Source organism: Ailuropoda melanoleuca, chromosome 7 (assembly GCF_002007445.2).
Source record: "Ailuropoda melanoleuca isolate Jingjing chromosome 7, ASM200744v2, whole genome shotgun sequence".
NCBI classification, from domain to species: Eukaryota; Metazoa; Chordata; class Mammalia; order Carnivora; family Ursidae; genus Ailuropoda; species Ailuropoda melanoleuca.
Window position 1 is genome coordinate 61,171,519 of NC_048224.1, and position 25,135 is coordinate 61,196,653.

General features: G+C 35.6%; 1 protein-coding gene across 1 annotated transcript in view; it reads left to right on the forward strand.

Moving 5' to 3' along the window:
* The window catches only part of RNF17 (ring finger protein 17), a 114,642-nt gene that overhangs the window by 4,783 nt on the left and 84,724 nt on the right, over positions 1 to 25,135 (forward strand). The window contains exons 3-9 of the mRNA XM_011232890.3: positions 2,402 to 2,493; positions 6,095 to 6,206; positions 7,161 to 7,241; positions 8,342 to 8,442; positions 20,091 to 20,262; positions 21,924 to 22,000; positions 22,347 to 22,421. Coding sequence (XP_011231192.2) covers positions 2,402 to 2,493; positions 6,095 to 6,206; positions 7,161 to 7,241; positions 8,342 to 8,442; positions 20,091 to 20,262; positions 21,924 to 22,000; positions 22,347 to 22,421 — 710 coding nt within the window. The remainder of the gene's footprint in view (positions 1 to 2,401; positions 2,494 to 6,094; positions 6,207 to 7,160; positions 7,242 to 8,341; positions 8,443 to 20,090; positions 20,263 to 21,923; positions 22,001 to 22,346; positions 22,422 to 25,135) is intronic.

Consider the following 25,135-nt stretch of genomic DNA (forward strand, 5'->3'; position numbering starts at 1 on the left):
TGGAAATGTTAATGATATACAAATTAAAATTAAATTAGAAGAAAATATAGATAATTGTATAATCTTGAGTGGGGAAGCCTTGTTAAACATCTCACTGAAATCAGGAACCATAAAAGAAATACTGGCTAAATTTGACCACACTTTTAATTTACAGTTAACAAAAATAAGCCAAAATACCACCAGAACTATAATTTAGATGACAAGCTGTGGGGATTGGGAAGAGAACCTTTATTTTGTAAATTACATGTTAAGAATCTTCATACAATTTTAACTGAAATCTTTTGTATTTAATATTTTCTTAAATTTTCTGGAAGAGATGTTCTATATCAAATCTGTTGATAGTAACATTAATCTTACTATGAAATGCCAAACCAAAGGAGGATAAATCAGTAGGCATATAGAAATTAAGGTTTTAGCCCCCGTTTTTTTGTTTTTTTTTTTGAGGTGTGGGGCATTCTTAAAAATAGTATTTGGTCTATTGTGATTGGTTAAAAGTAACACTTTTTTTTTTTTAAAGATTTTTTATTTATTTATTTGACAGAGATAGAGACAGCCAGNATAGAGACAGCCAGCGAGAGAGGGAACACAAGCAGGGGGAGTGGGAGAGGAAGAAGCAGGCTCATAGCAGAGGAGCCTGATGTGGGGCTCGATCCCATAACGCCGGATCACGCCCTGAGTCCAAGGCAGACGCTTAACCACTGCGCCATCCAGGTGCCCCAAAAGTAACACTTTATCCCTAAATTACTAATACATGGCTGGTGACCATAACATAATAAAAAAAATTTTTAAAGTANAAAATTTTAAAAGTACACGGCTATCTTTGGTATGTTATACTTAAAACCTTTACAGAATATCCTCTCCCTCACCAAAAAAGTATATTTAAGTGGGAGGCTGTAATATTTAGTAGTGGACTTGATCCCAGGACCCCAGGATCATGACCTGAGCTGAAGGCAGATACTTAACCGACTAAACCACCCAGGCGCCCCAAAGGGCTATTAATTCTTAACTAATCCCTTCATTATAAACATTTAGGTGGCTTTCAAAAATTTTCACTATATTTTTATATAATCTCAAAACCACTCCTACCAAAAAAATTCTGTGAGCAAGTTCTGTTAATTTCTAACTCCAAAACAGATCTATGTTCGAATTTGTCATATTTATTTTAATGTTTGGCAATTTGATGAGCAAGAAGTAGGTATATCTTTGCTTTAAACTGCAATTCCCTGATTACTAGTGAAATTGAGCACTTTCATATGTTGACTTATCACCTCCTCTGTCTTCAATAGGTCCCTTCAGATCCTTTGCACATTTTCCTTTTGAATTGTCTTTTTCATAACTTGTAAGAATACTTCATGTGATAGAGATATTCATACTTTGTCCTATATATCTTAACTATTTTTTCCCAGTCTTTCACTTTTAACTTTATTACATTTAGCCATTCAGAAATGTTTCTTTTAGTCATTTTTCTTCCTCCTTCGTGGTTTCTAGGTTTTCTTTGATTAGGCAGTCCTTTCCATCTCAGAGCTATATATGTATTTTCCATACTTTTACCATGTTTAAGATTATATACATAGATATCTATAGATATATCTATATATCTATAGATATATATAAAATTCATTTTATATGATATAAGGTGAGTGTGTAACTTTTTTCTTCAGAATGATTAGCTGCTTTTCTCATACTATTTGCTGAATAATCCTTCTATTTCATTGAAATGCCTCTTGTATTCTGTATTAAGTTCCCATACAAATGTGGCTGTATTCTACTCATTTATTGTCCTAGTACCCTAGCATTTTAATTACATTAGCTTTATGATCTGGTGGGATAAGTCTCTACTGAATGGTATGTTAAAATTTTTATAATTCTTGCATAGTGTATTTTCCATATGAACTGTAGAATTGTATTTTTTGTATTTTATATTAGATATATTTTAGGATATTAAACCTGTGTCTCTAGGAACTTGACATGATTTTCCATTTACTCTGTTTTTGTTATATGATCCCAATAAATTATTTGGTTTTCATTTCTTACAACTTATATTTTTCTTATTAAATTTATTCCTAAGTATTATTTTAGAGTTTTGAACATAACTGGAGATGTTATTGTGAAAATTTTAGAGATTTTTAAAGTATTATAAGTATTTCCTTTAGAATGGTGGTAGAATGAAGTGTTTTAATTAATGTTCTGTTTAATTAATAGATTAGATTTCTTCAAAAATTAGATTTCTTCAAAAATTAAAATGGGGTGAAAGCATCATACAGATAAGATTTTTTCTTTGATTTAAAGAGAATTAAGTTTCTCTATGAATGGCACACTAGTTGTTTGAATTCTGGATAAACAATTTATTGAATGACTTTGTTTTTGTTTTTATTTGTTTTTATTCTTATTTTGTCCGAAGATTGCTACAACTATAAATATGAGACAAGGATACTACCCAACAGATGGATGTATTAAAGAAGATTCTTCTATGGAAAAACTGCAGCCTAAAAAGTATGTTTTATGTGTGTACTTACGTTAGTATTTGAAGTTCAGTTTATTTCTGAAAAGATAATTTTAGCATCATTGATAAAATGTCATTCTTAGATCATCCTAGCCTGTTGTTTATAGAATGTTCTTTATAAATTAAGTATAGTTGACACGCTATTACGTTATTTTCAGGTATACAACATAGTGATTCAACTTCTCTGTATGTTCTGCTATGCTCACCACAAGTGTAACTACCATCTTTCACCACTATTACAATATCATTGATTACATTCCCTATATTGTAATTTTTATTCCAGTGACATATTCATTCCACCTGGAAGCCTCTATCTCCCATTATAGAGTGCTCGTTTATAATTTGTCTTAACTGTTAGGGAAATGGAGAATTCATTTCCTAAAGAAGCATGAGTTTGTCCTTATTTAAATTGGGGGGGGGTGGAAGAATGTAAGATAAACCTGAGAATGTCATTCTAGCAAAAGCTATTGGTGCTGGCTTAGAGTAAGGTGTGGCTTTAAAAAGTTGTTAATTCTTAAGAATATTATGAGCATGATATAGTAGAGGACTTTGGAAAGAGGTGGTGTGAGAGGTGACTGATAAAAGGAAAAGTCATAATTTGGGGATTCTTTTATTCCTTTTTCCTTTCTTCCATAGGACTTTGTACATGTATATATTAATAAAGCTCTTTTTGAGTTAGTAATGCAGAGATTTTTTTTTAAAAACATGTCCCAGCTGGTGACCGGCACTAGTTTTATTTTTTGTTGTACTAATTAATTTATATGTCTCCTTCTGCTAGTCTATAGCCCCTGTAAGGGCATGGACCACATCTTACTGCTTTCTATATTCCTGGTGCTGGACACAGTAAATATGTAATAAATGTTTGTTGGATGAAATACCATAGTGTTTTGACATTTGCTATGGTTTTTCTGAAATCATGTTTCAGTCCTAGATAAATTTACATTTAGGGTTGACTATAGGATGGGATGGATCATAGTGAAAAAATAGTAAAGTTTTACTTTGCAACTTTATAAGAGTTAAAGAAACTTCCAATTAATTCACTGAGACCCTACTCAGAAGGCAATTATATTTGTGTACAACTTTAACTTTTTAAAGCATACTTAATATGGTAATAAATTATGTGGGAAATAAACACAGGAAGCCTTCAAGGAACAATCTCATTTGAAACCTTTCAATTTTGTAAGTGGCACCGAGCATCAATAATTCACCCCATTTCCTCATATCTCCTTCATTTGGCTTACTGCAGACTATAATTTCCACAATATCTTTCACATCTATAATTTATCTTCCATTTCTACTATCCTATTTAATTCCTTTATTCTTTTTTGACTACCTCTTTAGCACTTGCCTACTCTTCCCTGCGTCATGATTCTTCATTTCCTACCTAAATAAAATCCAAAAATTTTTAGACTAACATTTAATGGCTTTTGACATTACTGATGCAGCTTCTCTGTCCAGACTTAAGTGGGTGCTTACACAGAAACCAAAAGAATAGTTACAGTTATCTCTTTAGGTTGTAAGCCACTTAGCTAAAGTCTGGCAACTGGTTATTGGCAGGACCAATGGGACTCAGGCTTACCAAATGCCAACCCCTATATTTGTATTCCACCAGTCATTTCCTCCATAAGTTCTGAATGAAATGATTAGAATAAATCATTAGGAATTTTTCCTGCTCCATGTGAGTCAGCGGCCACAACAGTTTTGAGTACCTACAGGAGTCCAGCCGATGACTTAACTGGGTGAGGTAGAGTTTAAACAATGAGTGGTATGAATTGTGGCAGACGAAGGAAGCTTCACCCCCTTCAAAGGAGGTAGCCTCTTTTCAGCTCCAGCCAATAATTGCTGTGTGTTAAGACTCAGTATTGCCAATCTTCCTTTTTATTCCCCCAAGAGAAGATAGAGATCTGGACTTCTGTGTGAAATTTTCTGACTTTTTAAAACTTACACAAATTAAATCTGATTATATTCTTGTATAGATATACATAATATCTATTGTGGTTATAAAGTGAAATTTTACTTTCAGAAGTAGATAAATCCATTTTATTTATTTATTTATTTATTTAAATTTTTTTTTTTAAAGATTTTATTTTTATTTATTCGACAGAGAGAGAGAGACAGCCAGCGAGAGAAGGAACACAAGCAGGGGTAGTGGGAGAGGAAGAAGCAGGCTCATAGCAGAAGAGCCTGATGTGGGGCTCGATCCCATAACGCCGGGATCACGCCCTGAGCTGAAGGCAGAGGTTTAACCGCTGTGCCACCCAGGCGCCCTGATAAATCCATTTTAAATACTCCAATTTTTCCAAATTACTGTTTTGGTTTTTTTTTTTTAATTCTCCAGGTCAAGTATACTTATGTTAGAAACTCCTATTACCTAATTTCAATAGAATTTGGTTTAAAATAGTTGTTTGTGTGTCAAGGGATAAGTCTGTTTAAAAATAATGTATTTCCTTCCTGATTTATCTTTCATATTTTGAGACAGGAATTGAATAATGGACTCCTAAGGGCTTATGCATTCGCATGTTTTCAAGAACATGAATATTCACTTTTCAAAGTAATTGAATGGTTTTTTTTTTTTAAGATTTATTTATTTGAGAGAGAGTGAGAGTGAGCACAATCAGGGTGAATGGCAGGGAGAAGCAGACTCCCAGCTGAGCAGGATGCCCGATGTGGGACTCGATCCCTGGACTCTGGGATCATGATCTCAGCTGAAGGCTGACGCTTAACTGACTGAGCCATCTAGGCACCGTCAAAGTAATTGAATGTTTAAAAAATTAAAGTCTGTTTTTTTCTCTATATAAGAGTAACATTTAAACATACAGGCTTATGATTAAGTTATTCAGCAGACATTTATCAAGAGCTTACTGTCTGTTAGCCAATACAGGGATATAAAGATAAAAATAGGTAAAAACTCAGGATGCCTGGGTTGCCCAGTTCGTTAAGCATCTGCCTTCAGCTCAGGTCATGATCCCAGAGTCCTGGGATCAAGTTCTGCATCAGGCTTCCTGCTCAGCAGGGAGTCTGCTTCTCCCTCCATCTGTTGTTCCCCCTGCTTGTGCACTCACTCTCTCTCTCTGACAAATAAATAAATAAAATCTTAAAAAAAAAATAGGCAAAAACTTTAGCATGTGTAGATAAGAAATGAAACTAATTTTTTCTTTGCAAATTAACTTACCTAGTAAATTCATTACCTTTTTGTAAATTATCTAGGCCTATAAGCATATTTTTTTTAATAGCAGGCATTTGTATATAAGTAATTGAGCTTAAAGACAGTTCAGTGACTGTCAACATCTCTACGAAAAAATATCAGGTAAGGGGAGGTAATTAGGAGATTAAAGCACAATTTATACTGCGGGATAATTTTTTTTTTTAGGGATTTGCTAAGAAGTTGATTTCTTGGTAAAATTAAGTTTTATATGGAAGCATATTTAGCCATGGTTTCCCTTTCTTTGCTTATCATAGATGACTGAGAACCCACTGTAATTGTTATTATAAGTTGTCATATGAATTATTTTTTCTAGTAAAAATCAAAATAGAAGATTAAAATTGTTATATTAATGTTACATTTAAAATAATGTACTTGATATTTTTCAGGATAAAGAATTGTTCTCAGGATTTTAAAAAGACTTCTGATCAGCTACCTATTGGTTTAGAACATTCAACATCCACGCACAGGACTATTTTGAACTCCTCATCTCTAATGGCGGTATGAAAAATGTTACTCATGAAGTAAGATGGAGCCAAACGTTTTTACTTTGTGTCTGGTAGCTTAACTCTTCTCTCCTTTCAAGGTTGCTATAATTATAGGGTTGTTTTGGAAGCATGAAGGTAAGAGGTAAACCTACATTCTTTACTCGAATCTTTTTTATTCTAAATATGCTTGAACAATTCTCATTTTTCCTAAGGCAACCCATTCTCCCTTTGACCAACTCTGTTAGTGTTCTTAATATTTAGCCATATGTAGCTTCTTCCATTTGAACCTAGTTATTGAATCTAGATTTATGTGAAACTTGTATAAAGTACAAGTCTCTAAATTCTGAATGTGATTTTTCCAAGCATTTTAATGGCAGCCAAAAGGCCTAAATAATTCACTGTGGTGATGGTGATGATGTTACTGTTGAAAGATTGAATTTTACCTGTTTCTATAGCTTTAAATAATGTATTATTTTAGTTTAAGACCAGAAATAGAACAAACTCCAAAAAGGTATTATTAAAGAGATCTTTAGTGAGTTAGGGGAAGGGAGCAAGCATTTAATCTTGCAATCTTTTACTTCAGGTGTAAATTTTAACAGAGCCAAATTATAATCTTCTTTAAAAACTTAATTGTTACACATGTGTGCATTAATAGCCATGATACATTTTTCAAGATAGTTTTAAGTTGGGAAATGGTTACACAAAATATTCCATTTTTTCAAAAATATCTCTAAAAAAATCTGGAATACTATAAACTATAATCAAAACTCTAAAATATTATAGTTTTTAATTTCTGGATAAGTAGGATTAAAAGTGTCATTTTTGTTACTTGTTTTCAAACTTCTGTGGTGGTCTATGTTACTTTTGTAATCAAAAGTGTAACTTGATATGTTTGCAACTAATATAATGTAGTAGGCATCTATTTTTATATTTTATATTTGTATGTGGACCCTCTTCCCCTTCTTAGGAAACTAAAACTGCAGAAGAAATTGATGAAGCATTGAAGATAGCAGGCTATAGTTTTGAACAATTAAGTGTTGCTGTAAAAGTAAGCATTTTAAATGACTAAATTCTATAGTGAATTAAAGCATGTTCTCTTTAAATGTGTGTATTGGGATGTATATCACTGAAGTTAGAGCTTAGTACTAAGTCATTGAGCATGATAATCCAATGACAGAGAAACATACAAAAGAATAGAAGACTTCATGGTCTGCTAAGATTGGTCTTGTGGCATTGTTATGCTAATGGCCTGCTGAAATTAGAGCACTATTAAGGAACCATGATTTTTTTTCTTGCTGTGAGCTGAATTTTATCTTGAAAGTATCGCAGACCATCTTTCTAACATTGCTCATTATTCGGCTGCATAAAGAATCTTATTTTCTTTCCTCCTTTACTCCATCCCCCCAAAAAGAGACTCACGTGGTGACAAAGAACAAGCTCCTAAGCACCCAGCAACAACAAATTTACAACCAAGGTAGTCAAAAGATTATAGCTGATAAGGGGGTAAGACTTCAACATATGAATTTGGGAGGGGGATGGACAGAATTCAACCCATAACAGTCAGCTCTCTGATCCCCCGCTGATTCATGTCCTTCAAAATACATTCACCCCATCCCAGCCTAGTCTTAAATCTATTCCAGCATCAAGTTAAAATCTCATCTAAATATCTTCTAAATCTGGTATGACTGAGACTGAGGGTATGATTTATTTGGGCACAAAAATTCCTCTCCAACCATTAACCTGTGAAACTAGATAACTAATCTGCTTCTAAAATGCATTGGTTGGATAGGTATAGGATAGACATTCTTGTTCTGAAAGGGAGAAAATGGAAGGAAAAAAGGGGTCACAGATCTCAAGCAACAATTCTTTGTCAAAAAATGCAATGATGTAGAATAATTAACATTTTAATTCAAGTACTTTTAATATTATGTATTAAGGTTTTTCATTTAAGGAATCCTTCCAGAAAGAAGTTCAGCTATCCAGAATGATTCTTCCTGTAATGATAAAAAGGAATAAGAAGTTTAGAAAACTTAGTGGATTTTCTAGGCCTTTTTGCCAGTTTATCAGTGCACAGTGCCAACAAAGGTTCATGATCTTGCTGACCAGTACCAAGATTTAAAGTTGAACCTTATATTATGTTCTTTCCAGATGCTGGAGCACATACACAGTCAAACAAAAGAGGAAACAGTCAGTCTTATAGAGGTTCTGGAGAAACAGTTTGATCAGCTTTTTACTTCTCTTGATTCCAGGTAATAACTTAAAAATGGAGACTCAGTGAAACTGCAGTTTTTAACATGAACTTGTCACTTTGTTTCTTTGTATAGATTGAAGTACTGAGTAACTTTTAAACAAGTTTGGAAGGTATTGGGTGATCCCTACAGACTGATGTCTACAGCTTGAAAATGAAGAACAATTTGTACATTTTAAAAAACTTTTGGCTATTTGCCATCTGGTCCTACAGCTAACTGTTAAATAAATAAGCTTCTTTCCTAAAACAGCAGAAAAAATTATTTTCAAAATCTGCATGTTGCAGAATTTCACTTGAGAAAATCCAAACATGCTTTTTCTTACGCATCATTCCATCATTTTTTCATGTGTTAATTTGCATCAGAGCAAGTAATGCTCTAATACTTTCTAACACTCATTTCTAAACAAATACCACATAGTTTCATATCCATCACTTTAAAAATTCTTTAATATATGTGATATTTAATAATTTTTAATCACATCTTCTTGATCTATTTATCTGTTGGTGGATATCTGGGCTCACCAGATGTATATATAGATATATATATGTATGTATATGTACAATATATGTATATATATGTATAATATATATATAGACATCTGGGCTCTTTCCATAGTTTGGCTGTTATGGACATGGCTGCTGTAAACATTGGAGTACATATGCCCCTTTGAATCACTGTTTGTATCCTTTGTACAAATACCTAGTAGTGCAGTTGCTGGGTCATAGGGTAGTTCTACTTTTACCTTTTTGAGGACCTCCATACTGCCTTCCAGACTGGCTACACCAGTTTGTATTCCCACCAAGAGTGTAAGAGGGTTCCCTTTTCTCTGCATTCTCGCCAACATCTGTCGTTTCCTGACTTGTTAATTTTAGCCATTCTGACTGGTGCAAGGTGGTACCTTATTGTGTTTTTGATTTGTTATTTCCCTGATGATGAGTGATGTTGAGCATTTTTTCATGTGTCTGTTAGCCATTTGTATGTCATCTTTGGCGAAATGTCTGTTCATGTCTCCTGCCCATTTCTTGACTGAATTTTTTGTTTCTTGGGTGTTGAGTTTGAGAAGTTCTTTATAGATTTTGGATACTAGCCCTTTATCTGATAAGACATTTGTAAATATCCTCTGCCATTCCATAGGTTGCTTTTTAGTTTTGTCAACTGTTTCCTCTGCTGTGTAAAAGCTTTTTATCTTGATGAAGTCCCAATAGTTCATTTTTGCTTTTCTCTTGCCCTTGGAGATGTGTCTAATAAGAAGTTGCTGCAGCTGAGGTTAAGGAGGTTGCTGCTTGTGTTCTCCTCCAGGATTTTGATGATTCCTATCTCACATTTAGGTCTTTTATCCATTTTGACCTTATCTTTGTATATGGTGTAAGAGAATGGTCCAGTTTCATTCTTCTGCATGTGGCTGTCCAATTTTCCCAACACCAGTTGTTGAAGAGACTGTCCTTTTTCCATTGGATATTCTTTCCTGCTTTGTCAAAAATTAGTTGACCATAGAGTTTAGGGTCCATTTCTGGTTCTTTATTCTGGTCCACTGATCCATGTGTCTGTTTTTGTACCAGTGCCATACTGTCTCAATTATAGTTTTGTAATACAGCTTGAAGTCTGGAATTGTGATGCCTCCAACTTTGGTTTTNGTTCTTTATTCTGGTCCACTGATCCATGTGTCTGTTTTTGTACCAGTCCCATACTGTCTCAATTATAGTTTTGTAATACAGCTTGAAGTCTGGAATTGTGATGCCTCCAACTTTGGTTTTCTTTTTCAGCATTCCATTGGCTATTTGGGGTCTTTTCTGGTACTGCACAAATTTTAGGATTATTTGTTCCAGCTCTGTGAAAAATGTTGATGGCATTTTGATAGGGATTGCATTTAATGTGCAGATTGCTCTGGATAGCATAGACATTTTCACAATATTTGTTCTTCCCATTCATGAGCATGGAATGTTTTTCCACTTCTTTGTGTCTTCTTCAATTTCTTTCCTAAGTGTTCTGTAGTTTTTAGAGTGCAGATCCTTTATCTCTTGGTTAGGTTTATTCCCAGGTATCTTATGGTTTTTAGTCCAACTGTAAATGGGATCAATTCCTTGATTTCTCTTTCTTCTGCCTCTTTGTTAGTATATAGAAATACAACTGATTTCTGTGCATTGATTTTATATCCTGCCGCTTTGCTGAATTCCTGTATCAGTTCTAGCAGTTTCTGGGGTTTCTACACAGAGTATCATGTCATCTGTGAAAAGTGAAAGTTTGACTTCTTTGCCAATTTGGATGCCTTTTATTTCTTCTTCTTGTCTGATTGCTGAGGCTAAGACTTCTAGTACTATGTTGAAAAAATACCACTTTCTCATGGAGTGGACATTCCTGTGGTGTTCCTGACCTTAGGGGAAAAGCTCTCAGTTTTCCCCATTGAGGATGATATTTGCTATGGGCTTTTCATAGATGGCTTTATGCTATTGAGCCATGTTCCCTCTATCCCTACACTGTGGAGAGTTTTCATCAAGTTTCATTTAAGTGCTATATTTTGTCAGATGTTTTTTCTGCATCTATTGAGAGGATCATATGGTTCTTGTCCTTTTATTAATGTGGTGTTCCACACTGAATGATGTGTTGATGTTGAACCACCTTGTAGCCCAGGAATAAATCCCACTTGGTTGTGGTGAATAATTCTTTTGACGTACTGTTGGATCCTATTTGCTTGCATCTTGGTGAGAATTTTTGCATCCATGTTCATCAAGGGTATTGGTCTGTAATTCTCCTTTTTCGTGGGGTCCTTGGTATTGGGATCAAGGTAATGCTGGGCTCATGGAATGAGTTTGGAAGTTTTACTTCCATTTCTGTTTTTTGATAAAGTTTCAGAAGAATAAGTATTAATTCTTTAAATTTTTGGTAGAATTCTGCTGGAATGCTCTCTGCCCCAGACCCTTGTTTGTTGGGACATTTTTAATTACTGCTTCAATTAGTTTGCTGGTCATGGGTCTGTTCAGGTTTTCTCTTTCTTCCTGTTTCATTTTTGGTAGTTTATATGTTTCTAGGAATGGATCCATTTCTTCCAGATTGCCAAATTTGTTGGCATATAATTGCTCATAATATTCTCTTGTAATTGTTTGTATTTCTTCAGTGTTCTTTGGGATCTCTCCTTTCATCGATGATTTTATTTATTTGGGTCCTTTCTCTTTTCTTTTTGATAGGTCTGGCTTGGGGGTTATCGATCTTACTAATTCTTTTAAAGAACCAGCTTCTAGTTTCAGTGATCTGTTCTACTGGTTTTGTTTTGGTTTGGTTTCTATTCCATTGATTTTATTATTTCCCTTCTGCTGGATTTAGGCTTTATTTGCTGTTCTTTTTACAGCTTCTTTAGGTGTAATCTTAGGTTGTGTATTTGAGACTGTTCTTGTTTCTTGAGAAAGGCCTGTATTGCTATCTACTTCCCTCTTAGGACTGCCTTTGCTGCCCGCAAATGTTCTGAACTGTCACGTTTTCATTTGCATTTGCTTCCATGTATTTTTTTAATTCTTTTTAATTTCCTGCTTGACCCATTCATTCTTTAGTAGAATGTTCTATCTTTTCATGTGCAAGTCTTTTCTGATCACATATTTTTATTTCTCTTAGGTAGTAGAGTTGTTGGGCCACACAGTAAATATACATTTCTTTTTTTGTAAAGATGTGCATTTGTCATATTTATGCATTTTGTGTATATATTTCATTTTGTAAGAAATTTCCAGCCTGTTTTCCAAAGTGGTTATATCATTCTGCATTCCCATCAGCAATGTATAAGAGTTCTAGTTGTTCCTCATGCTTATCTGCCTTGGCTTATATGGTTAGTCTTTTCAAATTTAGCCATTCTCATGGGTGGGAATATCTCATTGTGGTTTTAAATTGCCTTTCCCAGGCACTGTTTTAAGTGCTTCATTATCTTATCACAACAGTCTTATGAAATATATGCTATTAATGTTATCATCATCCCCATTTTACATGTGAGGAGACAGAGGCACAGAAGGTAAAATAGTTTGCCTAAGGTCACAACATATCTAGTAAGTGGCAGAGCCAGGGTTCTATCCAGGCAATCTGGCTCCAGGGGTCAGACTCCTAACCTCTCTGTTGCACTAACCTCCCCAAGAAGTTCTTGGTCTCTACTGTGGGTGGTCCTTCATAAGGAGGCCTGGAAACAGCAGCTAGTCACCTGAAGAAAAGAGGTGTTGCCTAAGGTAAAGCTGTACAGCCTAAGGATAGATGTCTGAAGAGCCACACACCAGGAAACAGAAGAAACTGCCCCTACCAGCCCACATGTGGGTGTTGGGCCAGGATGAGGGCCAAGAGCCCCTAGTCTCAGTCTCCTGCCTTTCCCTGCTGAGCCTGCCAAAGGGTAACATGGCAGCTCTGCCTTCTATAGATAGTACAGTGTCATCCCTTATCCACCCCCTGGTAGGATGCTCTTTAAACTCCATGTGTTTGTGGTCCTTCCAAATTTTTTCTTATACTTCAAGTTTTAAAGCATTGTGGTCTGAAAATATGCATGGTATAATCTCAGTCTTTTTGTGCTGGTTGAGACCTGATTTGCGACCCAGAATGTGTCTATTCTGAAGAATGTTCCATGTTTACTCGAAGAAAATATATTCTGCTGCTTTAGGATGAAATGCTCTCAATATACCTGTGAAGTCCATCTGGTCCAGTGTGTCATTCAAAACCCTTGTTTCCTTGTTGATCTTCTGCTTAGATGATCTGTCCATTGCTGTGAGTGGAGTGTTAAAATCCCCTACTATGTACTATCATCAATGAGTTTCTTTAATTTTGTTATTACTTGGTTTATATATTTAGCTGCTCCCAAGTTAGGGTCATAAATATTTACAATTGTTAGGTCATCTTGTTGGATAAACCCTTTTATTATGATATAATGTCCTTCATCTTTTTTTACAGTCTTTGGTTTAAAACCTAGTTCACTACCCCCTCACTTTCAATCTGGAGATATCTTTGGGTCTTAAATGAGTCTCTTGTAATCACCCCATATCAATGGGTCTGTTTTTTTTTTTAATCCATTCTGATACCCTGTGTCTTTTGTCTTTTGATTAAAGCATTTAGTCCATTTACATTCAGAGTAATTATTGAAAGATATGAATTTAGTGCCATTTGATCAGCGACCTATAAAATTGCTGTTCCTGTAGATTGTCTCTGTTCCTTTCTGATCTTTGTTACTTTTGGGCTCTCTCTTTGCTCAAAGGATCCCGTTTAATATTTCCTACAGATCAGGTTAATTGTTCAAAAATTCCTTTAGTTTTTGTTTGTCGTGGAAGCTCTTTATCTCTCCTTCGATTCAGAATGACAGCCTTGATGGATAAAGTATTCTTGGCTGCATATTTTTCCCATTTAGCACATTGACTATATCATGCCAGTCCTTTCTCGCCTACTGGGTCTCTGTGGACAGGTCTGCTGCCAGCCTTATGTGTCTACCCTTACAGGTTGAGGGCCTCTTGTCCCTACTTTCAGGATTTTCTCTTTATCTGTGAAATTTGCAAACTTCACTGTTCTATGTCAAGGTGTTGACCTATTTTTGCTGTTTTTTGAGAGGGGTTGTTTGTGCCTCCTGGACTTGAATACCTGTTTCCTTCCCCAGATTAGGGAGGCTCTCAGTTATAATTTGTTCAAATAAACTTTCTGTCCCTCTCTCCATCTTCTGGGACCCTTATTAACCAGATATTATTTTGCGTTGTGGAATTGCTACGTTCTGTAAATCTGCCTTCATGATCCAGTAGTTTCCTTTTTATCTTCTTTTCAGCTTCCTTATTTTCCATCATTTTATCTTCTAGATCACTGACTCTCTCTTCTGCCTCATTTATCCTCTTTTGTAGAGCCTCCTTTTGGGACTGCATCTCGGTAATAGCATTTTTAATTTTGGCCTGACTAGATTTTAGTTCTTTTATTTCTACAATAAGGGATTCTCTAGTGTCTTATATGCTTTTTTCAATCCTAGCTAGTATCTTTATAATTGTTGTTTTAAATTCTAGTTCAGACATCTTACTTATATCCATATTAAATCCCTGGCAGTGAATACTACAGCCTGTTCTTTCTTTTGGGGTGAATGTCTCTGTGTCATCATTTTGTCTAGAAAAGAATAGAAGAAAGAGAAAAGACAACCATAACAATGACAACAGGAAAAAAAAAACTACAAAAAAAACAAAAACAATACAAAGCAAGAAAAAAACAAGAACAACCCCCCCCCGCCCACCGCCAAAAAAAACTAGATGCTGGGTGCATTTTGGTCTGCATGTGAAAAGAAACTAGATCCCAACATAAGAAAGAGAGGAAAACTTCTATTTTTTAAACTTTTGTATATGTATGTAATAGACAATGAAAAGAAACAAAAAATAAAAAATTTATATATAATGTATATATAAAAAAATTTTTAAAAAAGAATTGAAAAAATAATAAAATAACTGAAAAAATAATAATGAAAGACTTAAAAAAAGATGGATGTTTTCCCTAAGAGCTTTGCAGCCCTCTATGATCAGTAAACTTGGTGCAAGCCAGTTGTTCCTGCTGGCCTCCTGGGGGAGGGGCCTGTTGCACTAATTCTCAGGTGCCCTGCCCTAGTGGAAATGTTCCCTACTTGTCAAGGGGCCAGGCAGTGTAAGTGGCTCCAGATTCCACTATGATGTGCTGTTTTGCTCCCTGAAGGCTTTCAGCACTGACAAGTGGGATGAAAATCGGGGCACCCCAATCTCTAGCCCTGGAGCTGAAAGTTCACACCCTTCACTCTTCAGTGAGCTCTCACAGAAAAGCAGTCAATTACTCTTACCTCCCGATTTCCGTCAGATCTTGTTTGCATCCAGCCAATGACTGAGCATTTTTATCTCAGGCACGAGACTGAGTTTCAAAACTCAAATTTTATGGATATCTGTAGTGCAGAACCACGCTGTTCCTGCTGTAGAGGGAGGAGGGGGTCTCACCATTCTTCTGCCTTTTGATGGACCCCTGCCAGGAAAGCAGTTGCAGAACTGTGCAGTGGGTCACAGTTTATGGCAACACAGAGTGGAAAGCTGACGCCTAAACTCACTGTTTTCAGCGGCCTTCCCTGCTTCTGTGCCTGGAAACTCTGCTGCACTCAGGCACCCCGGTTCTTGTGACCCTAGGGATCTTGAGACAATGCCATTCCACCAGGGATTCTGCCCCACTTTGTTACCTGAACACCTTTAAGCCAGGGTCATATGTAGCCGACTTCTAAAAGTTCCAATTTTGGGGCGCCTGGGTGGCACAGCGGTTAAGCGTCTGCCTTCGGCTCAGGGCGTCATCCGGCATTATGGGATCGAGCCCCACATCAGGCTCCGCTATGAGCCTCCTTCTTCCTCTTCCACTCCCCCTGCTTGTGTTCCCTCTCTCACTGGCTGTTTCTATCTCTGTCAAATAAATAAATAAAATCTTTAAAAAATAAAAATAAATAAATAAAAGTTCCGATTTTGTGCGCCACTGCTTATGATACTTTGCAGTAGCCTCCTTAAGCAGTCTCCCTCCCCTCCACCATATCCTCCAGTATATCACCCCATATTCAAGTCTCTGCACCTTCCAGAAATTGGTCACTTTTCTGTTATAGAATTGCAGCATTTCTTTACTCAGATCTCTGATTGATTTCACAGATATCCAGAATGATTTGATAGTTGTCCAGCTATATTTGAGGGAATAGAGAAACTTAGGGTCCCCTACTCCTCCACCATCTTAACTCCTCTCCCATTTCAATTTTTAAAATTTTTGTTTTTCATTTGTCTCAAGATATTTTCCTAGTGATCTTTTTGTTTGACCCATTTGTTTAGGCGTATATTACTTAATTTCCACATATTTTTCATTTCCTTCTGTTAATGTTTTCTAGTTTCATTTCCTTCTGTTAATGTTTTCTAGTTTCTTTCCGTTGTGACCAGAAAAGATACTTCGTGTATTTTCAGTTTTTTTTTACTTTGGTTTTTTAAAAGACTTGATTCTGGACCTAACATATGATCTAACCTGGAGGATGTTCCATATGTGTTTGAGGGAAATTGTTGTTGTTGGATTTTTCTTTGTCAGGTGCAATTGATCTGTGATGTTGTTTAAGTAGTCTATTTTTTATTGATATTATATGGCTTTCCTATTTGTTATTGGAAATAGGAAGTAGGATATTGACATCTCCACCTATTATTATAGTGCTGTTTTTCCCTTTAATTTTGTCAGTGTTTGTGTCGTATATTTCAGAGCTCTTATATTTGGTTCATATATGTGTTATAATTGTATATTCTTGATATGTCAATATATGGTGTTCTTTTTCTCTTGTAAGTTTTTGACTTAGTCTATTTTGTCTAACATTAGTATAGTTCTCTTTTGATTACTATTTACACAATCTTTTTTCATCTTTTCACCTTCGTTCTATGCATATCTATAGATCTAAAATGAGTACCTTGTAGACTTAAATATGTTGTCATTTTTTGGACTCTAGTCCTCCACTCTGTGGCTTTTGATTCTGAAGTTTAATCCGTTTACTTTTAAATTAATTATCAATAAAGGAATTTTGCCATGTTTTCAATATGTTATAGAACCTTCTTATCATTTACTTCTTCTATTTCTACCTTCTGTTTACTTGACTTTTTTGTAGTGACATAATTTGATTCCCTTCTCATTTCTTTTTTTTTTTTTGCATATTCTGTAGTTACTTTGTGGTTACTGTGGGGATTACGTATAACATATTAAAGTTATAACAATCTATTTTGAATTGATACCAGCTTAACTGAATTTCATGTAAAAACTCCTTTACATCTCCTTCCCCTCTGTTTTGTTTCACAGTTTTATCTTCGTACATCATGTACCCATTAACATAGATTTATAGTCATTTTATGTATTTGTCTTTTAAATCCTGTAGAAAGTAAAAAGTGGAGTTATAAACCAAAACTACTGCGATACTAGATTTTATATTTGCCTGTGTATTTACCTTGACCAAGTACAAGTTACCATCTCTCCTCCTTTCATTTTAACCTGAAGGACTTTGTTTAGCATTTCTTGTAGGACAAGTATATTGATCATGAACTCCCTCGGCTTTTTTTTAATCTGGGAATGTTTTGACTTTTCCCTTATCTTTTGAAGGACAGTTTTGCTAGTTATGGAAGTCTTAATTGGCAGGCTTTTTTCTTTAAACACTTTCTTTATTTTTTTTAGCGCGAGTTCAGGGAAGGGACAGAAAGAGAGGAAGAGGCTAACCAGGCTCCACACCCAGTGCCGAGCCCAACATGGGGCTCGATCTCATGATCCTGAGATCGTGACCTGAACTGAAATCAAGAATCAATGCTGTACTGACTAAGCCATCCAGGCACCCCTCAACACTTTAAATATGTCATCCCATTGTCTTCTGGCCACTAAGGTTTCTACTGAGAAATTGGCTGATAATCGTACTGAGGATTCCTTGTGTGTGACAAAATTGCATTTCTCTTAATGCTTTCAGGATTTTCTATTTGTCTTCCAGCAGTTTGATTATATTGTGTCTCTGTGGGGGGGTCCGAGTTTATTCTACTTAAGTATCTTTGGGTTCTTGGACTTGTCAATTTATGTATTTTATCTCATTTTGGAATCCTTTAGCTATTATGTCTTCAAATAATTTTCTGCACCTTTCTCTTTCTTTCCTGCTTTTGGGACTCCTGTAATGCGTATGTTGCTTTTCTTGAGAGAATCCCTCAAGTACCTTATGCTCTGTTGACTTCTTTTCATTATTTTTTCTTTCTGTTCCTCAGACTCTAATTTCAGTTGTCCTATCTTCAGGTTTGCTAATTCTTTTTTATTCCTGCTCAGATCTGCAGTTGAACCCCTCTAGTGAATTTTTCATTTTATTTATTGTACTTCTGAGCACCAGAATTTGTTTCCTTGTTATAATCTGTCTATTGATAGTCACATTTTAGTCCTTCATTTTTTCCTGATTTCCTCTAGGTTCTTTGTGCATGTTTTCCTTTAGCTCTTTGAGCATGTTTAAAACTGTTGTTTTAAAGTCATTAATAAGTGCTATGTCTCTACTTCTTCAGTGATGGTTTCTGCCAGTCTGTTTTTTCCTTTGAACGGGTCATGTTTTTCCATGTCTTTATATGCCCTTGCTGTTTTGTTGAAAATTGGGCATCCGAAAACACAGCCACCTCTTCTAGTCATTGCAGACTGGATCTCTGCAGGGGCAGTCTTTCACTGAGTGAGCATGTTCTGAGCCTTAGAATCAGCCTCAGATGAAGGTTTAAGGTGATCTCAGGTCTTTTCTGAGCATGCATCTTGCCTGGGCCTGAGTATGATTTTTTTTTATTCCTTTATATACACAGATGCTTTTAAGTGTATTCATTTCTGAAAGAGTCTCACCCAAGCTTTTGCAAGCCACAGAAAGTCTAGTGTATGTCTTTACCTATAATCTCTTGCCCAGGGATCTATAGCTGTTAGTCTTCCTACAGCCTCCCCAAGTACTGCCTGTTGCTCTTCACTGCCTGAGCTCCAAGTTAGGTGAAACAGACTAGTTCCTCAAGCATCCCACAAACAAGTTAGAACATTACAGATGAAGTCTTCTTTGCTCTTCTGGTTTGACAGAAGTAATTGGGAACTGTGCTGCTACCTCTAGACCAAGACTATACCATGCTGAGGAGGGGGCTGGGCAAGAACAAGTGAAAACACCATGGAATTTCCTAATGTTTTGAATGTGGCTTTTTCTTGATTGGGCATTTGCTTGGTTGCTGTATACCTTTGTTTATTTTCCAGACTTTCTATAAGATTATTTTAACCAGGTTTTGCTTGTTTTTTTGACATCTCCACTGGGTAACAAGGGCTTAGAGTTACCTAGTTTGCCATTTTGCTGATACCAATCCAAAGGCATGAGTTTTTAGAAACCATACTAGAACATACCAAAATAACCATTTTCTCCCCTAAAGAAATGACTTTCAGATTATTTATACAATTACCAAAGAAGCTCTTGGAATACCTCTTCACCTTCAGAGCCTATGTAACATTCTTCTTACTCTGCAGTATAGCAAACACTCCTTTTTTTAAGGCCAGATTTGCTTTTGAGGAAATAATAGTCATTTGGTAATAAAATGAGAAAGTTATGCATTACAATTTGTGGTACAAAATTTTTTAATTGCCACAATAATGTAATTCCATCATAGGCCCAGAAAAGATTTTGAGTAATGAGGTACAAGTAATGAAGGAATCGCTAATTGTTGTTCTAAGTGATTACTTTGCAGATTATAGTTAATTGATACCTGTGTTCTGGTTTGGTGAAGTCTTATCTTAAAATCTCATTTTATATTTATGTAATTTGTGTCCACTGATGGAAATTTTAAAATGTGCAGGCATATCTTTGTGGGAAATGAATACAAATTGTCTTTGAACTAGTACAAGTGATTACAGGATAGGATTTCTCTTTTAGGTGGAATCATCTAGGGTCTGTCTTCTGTAATTCTGTGACAGCTGTATCTGTGACATGATAATTACATCCTTCTACTTTTTCTCTTGTTATCCATACATAGTTTTCAATTGTAATATATTTCAGTTGAATTGATTGCCTCTTTTAACCATGTTCATAAACTAGTGAAATTACCTTTTTGATACCACTCACTTGCTATAAACTCACTTTCATATGAGCATTTATGAAATTCTGTAAAATAATTTTGGGATCTTACATGAAGGAAAAAGAACCTGTGTGAAGAAGTATTAAGAAATACAGATGATTATCTGTCAAATGTAATAATGGCTAAAAGCTACATTGAAGAGAAAAAAAATGATTTGGCTGCAGCTATGAAGATAGCAAGAGAGTTAAAATCAGCACCTTCTTTAAGGACTTATTGTGACCTGAATCAGGTAATTTTGATCATAATGTGAATTTGTTTCTAAAGTATATTACCTTATATGCTATGGAATATGATATTTAAGACTTAAGAAGCATTTAAGATTATCCTAACTTATCTTGATCTCAATTTAGAATTCTTAGTGTTGGAATTCTAAGACAAATATTAATAAATTTTTTTAGCCTTTTGATATTTACCAGTTAGGTTTGAAATGGCACAGTAACACATGATCTGAGAGTGAGTAGGGTGACATTGAGTTGGAAACTGATGTTCCTAGAACATTTGAACAAAAAATGAGAACATATAAGGGCAGCAAACTAAATGGGATTCTCTTTTCTTTTCATAAACAATTTAGATATGACTGTCAGTTCTTGTCTTAAAAAACTTAATTCAAGTTCTCATTCAGGGTTTTTTTTTTTCTTCCTTTTCTTCCTGCCTCCCCAAATGTTTGGGGATCTTACAAGTGAAAACACTTGAGACAGCATGCTTCCACTATGTTCTATCATCTAATAATGTGCCTAGGGAGCACAGTTGGGCAAAAATAAAAACATGTTTCTGATGAGATCATTTGGCGAGATAAGGTTAACCATCAATTTTTTTTTTTTTCTGATTTCTACCTTGCTCCTTTGGGATATAGATCCTGTTCTGTTGTCTTTGAATCCTCATGACCTTTTCCCATAATCAGGTGTTTGGGCTGAACTGAGGTATAAAATAGAAGCCATTGGTTTATCTGCCTCCAAAGTTTCTAAGTGAAGGAAGAAGAGTTTGCCACCATCTTCCTTGGTCAGACCTCATTCTCTAGCCTAGTTCTAAAAACATAATAGTCATTTCCTGTGTATTACACAGGAGTCATTAGAAAGTGTAAAAAAGTGATAAGATTTAGTGTTCACCTGGAACACCTGGGTGGCTCAGTCAGTTAAGCATCTGCCTTTGGCTCTGGTCATGATCCCAGGGTCCTGGGATCAACCCCCACATCGGGCTCCTTGCTCAGCAGGGAGCCTGCTTATCCCTCTGCCTGCTGCTCCGCCTGCTTGTACACATGTACATGTATGTGCGCTCTCTCTCTGACAAATAAATAAAATCCTAAGGGAAAAAAAGATTTGGTATTCACCCTAGTTAGATTTATTAAGAAGATAAGGCAAAAAGACATTGGAGAATAACAATGCAGATGCAAAGTGAATATGATCAGAATTTTCTCTGATTACGTAACTCTATCCCATTTGTTAATTAGTGTCTTTTGTTGTTGTTATCTATTAATTTATATCTCTGAAATATTTTAAATTTCCTTAGGGGGAAAAATCATAACACTTATTTTCATCCCTCCCTTTGAGTGCCTAAAATCAAACCTTGAACTCATTAATTAGTGAGATACTTAAATGCTATAGTTTTCCTTCTACAATCTTGCTTTGTTTCAATAATACTTATTTTTTAAAAATTCACATCTGAAGGGCGCCTGGGTAGCGCAGTCATTAAGCGTCTGCCTTCGGCTCAGGGAGTGATCCTAGCGTTCCGGGATCGAGTCCCACATCAGGCTCCTCTGCTGGGGGCCTGCTGCTTCCTCTCCCACTCCCCTGCTCTGTGCCCTCTCTTGCTGGCTGTCTCTCTGTCACATAAATAAAATAAAATCTTAAAAAAAAAATTCACATCTGAGTAATACTTCTCTTTTGATTATAGATTATCCGTACTTTGAAATTAACATTTGAGAGTGAATTGTTACAAGTTACCTCTCTAAAACTAAGGAGCTCTCCCAGGTAAGTAAGTTGTAATTCAGGAGAACCTAACAATTCAGTATAAAAATGTATTAGAGCCTAGATTTATTAAATAGCAAGCAATTATAAATTGAAAATTTGTGTCACAGATGTTTCCCAAATTAGCTAACATGTAAAATAAGAGTAATTTATGATAAATGAGAAAAATACATTGTCTTTGGGGTTTTTAATGTCAACAACTAACTTGTAGAGAAAGTAATAAAGTTATATTAGAGCACTTAAAATGTCCTGTCTTTTGGAGTTTTTAATGTTAGAAACTGACTTTTATTTAGAGAAAGTAATAAACTTGTATTATAACATTTACTTACCTGCCAGTGTTTTATTTTAGGTTGAATATGAATTGCAGTGAGATCATCTCTATGTTCAACAATATGGGAAAGATTGAATTTGAGGGCTTAACAAAGTAAGTATAAGAATGGCAACATGGGGCTGCCTAGGTGGCACAGTGGATTAAGCATCCGACTCTTGGTTTTGGCTCTGGTCCTGATCTCAGGGTTGTGGAATCAAGGCCCGAATTGGGCTCCGCACTCAGCACAGAGTCTGCTTAAGATTCTCTCTGCCCCTCCCTCCTGCACACGCACTCTCTCTCCCTCTCAAATGAAGAAATAAATCTTTTTTAAAAATGGCAATATGCCGTTAATTTCTGAGAGGGTCTAAGAGAAAAATTACCTAAGAGACAGGAAAATTGATATGTAGTGTGTAGTATGTATGATTCAAATGCTGTAAAATAATATAAAGGGCAAAACTTTCTATCAGTTAAAGTCTATGTAAAATATTTAAGAATGAAAAGACCTAGAAGTGCTCAGTATTAAATGATGTATGTGTGAAATTTATCTTTGAGATTCATTCATTCAGCCAGCATTGAACACTGATTTTGTGCTAGGCACCATTACCCTAAGCATTGAGATATAGGTCAGAGAAGTTACAATAAGTAGAGGATGACCCATGTAAACAATAAAGTGAATAATTGTTACAAGAGTGATATATGCAGAATTTAGTGGAGATGCTAAGGAAGGAAACGGTCAGTTCTTTTGGGGGTAACAGGAGGCTTGAAAAAAGGAAAATTTTATCTATGAAAAATGAGTAGTAATTGGAAAGGAGGCCAAAAGGGAGGTAGGCATCATGGCAGAAAGAAAGGTATGGGCAGTGAGATAATGTGCTACATTCAGGGAACTGCTTATATAATTTCATCTGACAGAGGATTCACATAGGCTAAATCCTAAAAACTTTGTATGCTGTAGCGTTTGAACTTTATTTTCTAGATCTATGTTATCTAGTGTGGTAGCCACTAAATACATGTGCCTATTTAAATCTAAGCATAAATTAAGTAAAACAAAACAAAATTAAAAGAAAAAATTGGATGGGTGCCTGGCTGGCTCAGTTCGTAAAGCATGTGACTCTTGATCTCAGGGTCATGAGTTCAAGCCCCACGTTAGACATAGAGATTACTTTAAAAAAAAAAAGGGAAAAATTGGATTCTTCAGTTGCACTAGCCACACTCCAAGTGCTCAGTAGCTACATGAGGTTGATAGCTACCATATTAGACAGTGCCCCACATTTTCACTCTTGCAGAAAGTTGTATTGGACAGCACAGCTGTAGACAGTAGAAACCACTAAAAGATTTTCAAAATGAAAATAAAAATAATTAGGTTACATTTTAAAAAGGTAACTCTGGTGGCCACTTAGAGGATTATTTGGAAGAGTATAAGGCTAGAGGCTGAAGGATTAGTTGGGCTATTGTATCAATAGTCTCAGCAGATGATGAGAAACCAAGCATAGGTAGTAGCACTGGAGAGCCATAGATACGACAAATGCTAAATAGGGAAAATTGATAAAGCTTATTAATTGTTTGAGTATGATGAATGAGGAAAAGGGAGGCATCCTCAATGATTTACAGGTCTGGCTTTGGTGGTTAAATTGATGGATTGTGGTATTATTCACCAAGATTGGGAATACAGGAGAAAATTTAGGAGTAGAGGGATAGTGGGCATGTTGAGTTAATGCTGTTTACCAGGTATCTGGGGAGAAATGTATAGAGAGCAGTTAGTTATAGGTACTAACACTAAAGAGATCTTGGACTTGATTCTGGGTTTAGGAGTAGTTAGAATATAGATTGTTTAGAAACCCTCAAAAAGAAAGTAAGTTCATTCACTTGTAGGTGGTATGTCTCCAGGGGAAATCATCCCCCAGGAAGTATACATGTTCATTACCTTAGGTAACTAACCAGAGTTTGGCCCACGGTCTTAAAAGGTCAGGAACAGACATGAGCAGATGTGCTGTAAACCAGGTAAACTCCTATAAGCCAAGTTTACAAAACTGAATGCCAGAATTCCAGTTTAGTCAGAATGCCAGGTTATAAACTTATGGACAAATATAATTGCCACATGGACTGGAATACTTGTGTTGGCATTCTTTTCGAGCATCCAAACAGGCCTAGGAAGCCAAATCATAAGAAATTGCTTTGTTTGCAGTGTTGTTTTCAATACAGGGAATAAGATTAATCAAATAGCTTAATAGCATTAGGCCTAGATCCTAGTACATTTCTTACAACCAGAGGAAAGTCCTTGCCAGAGGACTAGAGTACCAGTCCTTTGTCTCAAGTCATTTTCTCCCAGATGTGGACCCATGTACCATATTTGTCTTTGTGACTTGACTTTTGTATTTCTATGGATAATCATCAGCCTTCCCAATGAGTACATTATTTTAGATATTTTCATAACTTGAATATGCTTACTATAGAATATTTTTAATATCAGAAGCTATTCAGTCTCTTTTAGATTCTGCCTTGACCTTGTCTTGATTTTAAAGTTAATTCAGAGTAGTCTTAAATTTTTTCCTAGTTTTAAGGGAATGTATCACTACAGTCTGCTTCTACTTATTACAGGTGGTAAATTAAACAACGGGTTTGCCAAGTAAGAGCAGGTCTTGACAAAAGTCAAGGACAGTACCCTGGGAAAATATGAAATTTTAAGACTGAGAAAGGGCAATCTGAAAAACAAAACTGAGAAGGAATAGGCAGAGGTTGAAAAACAAACAGAAAAAAGTGGTCTTCTAGAAATCAAAGGAGGAGTTTATACTGGAGTCAGTTGACATTGTTAAATGTCTCAGGTCAGATGA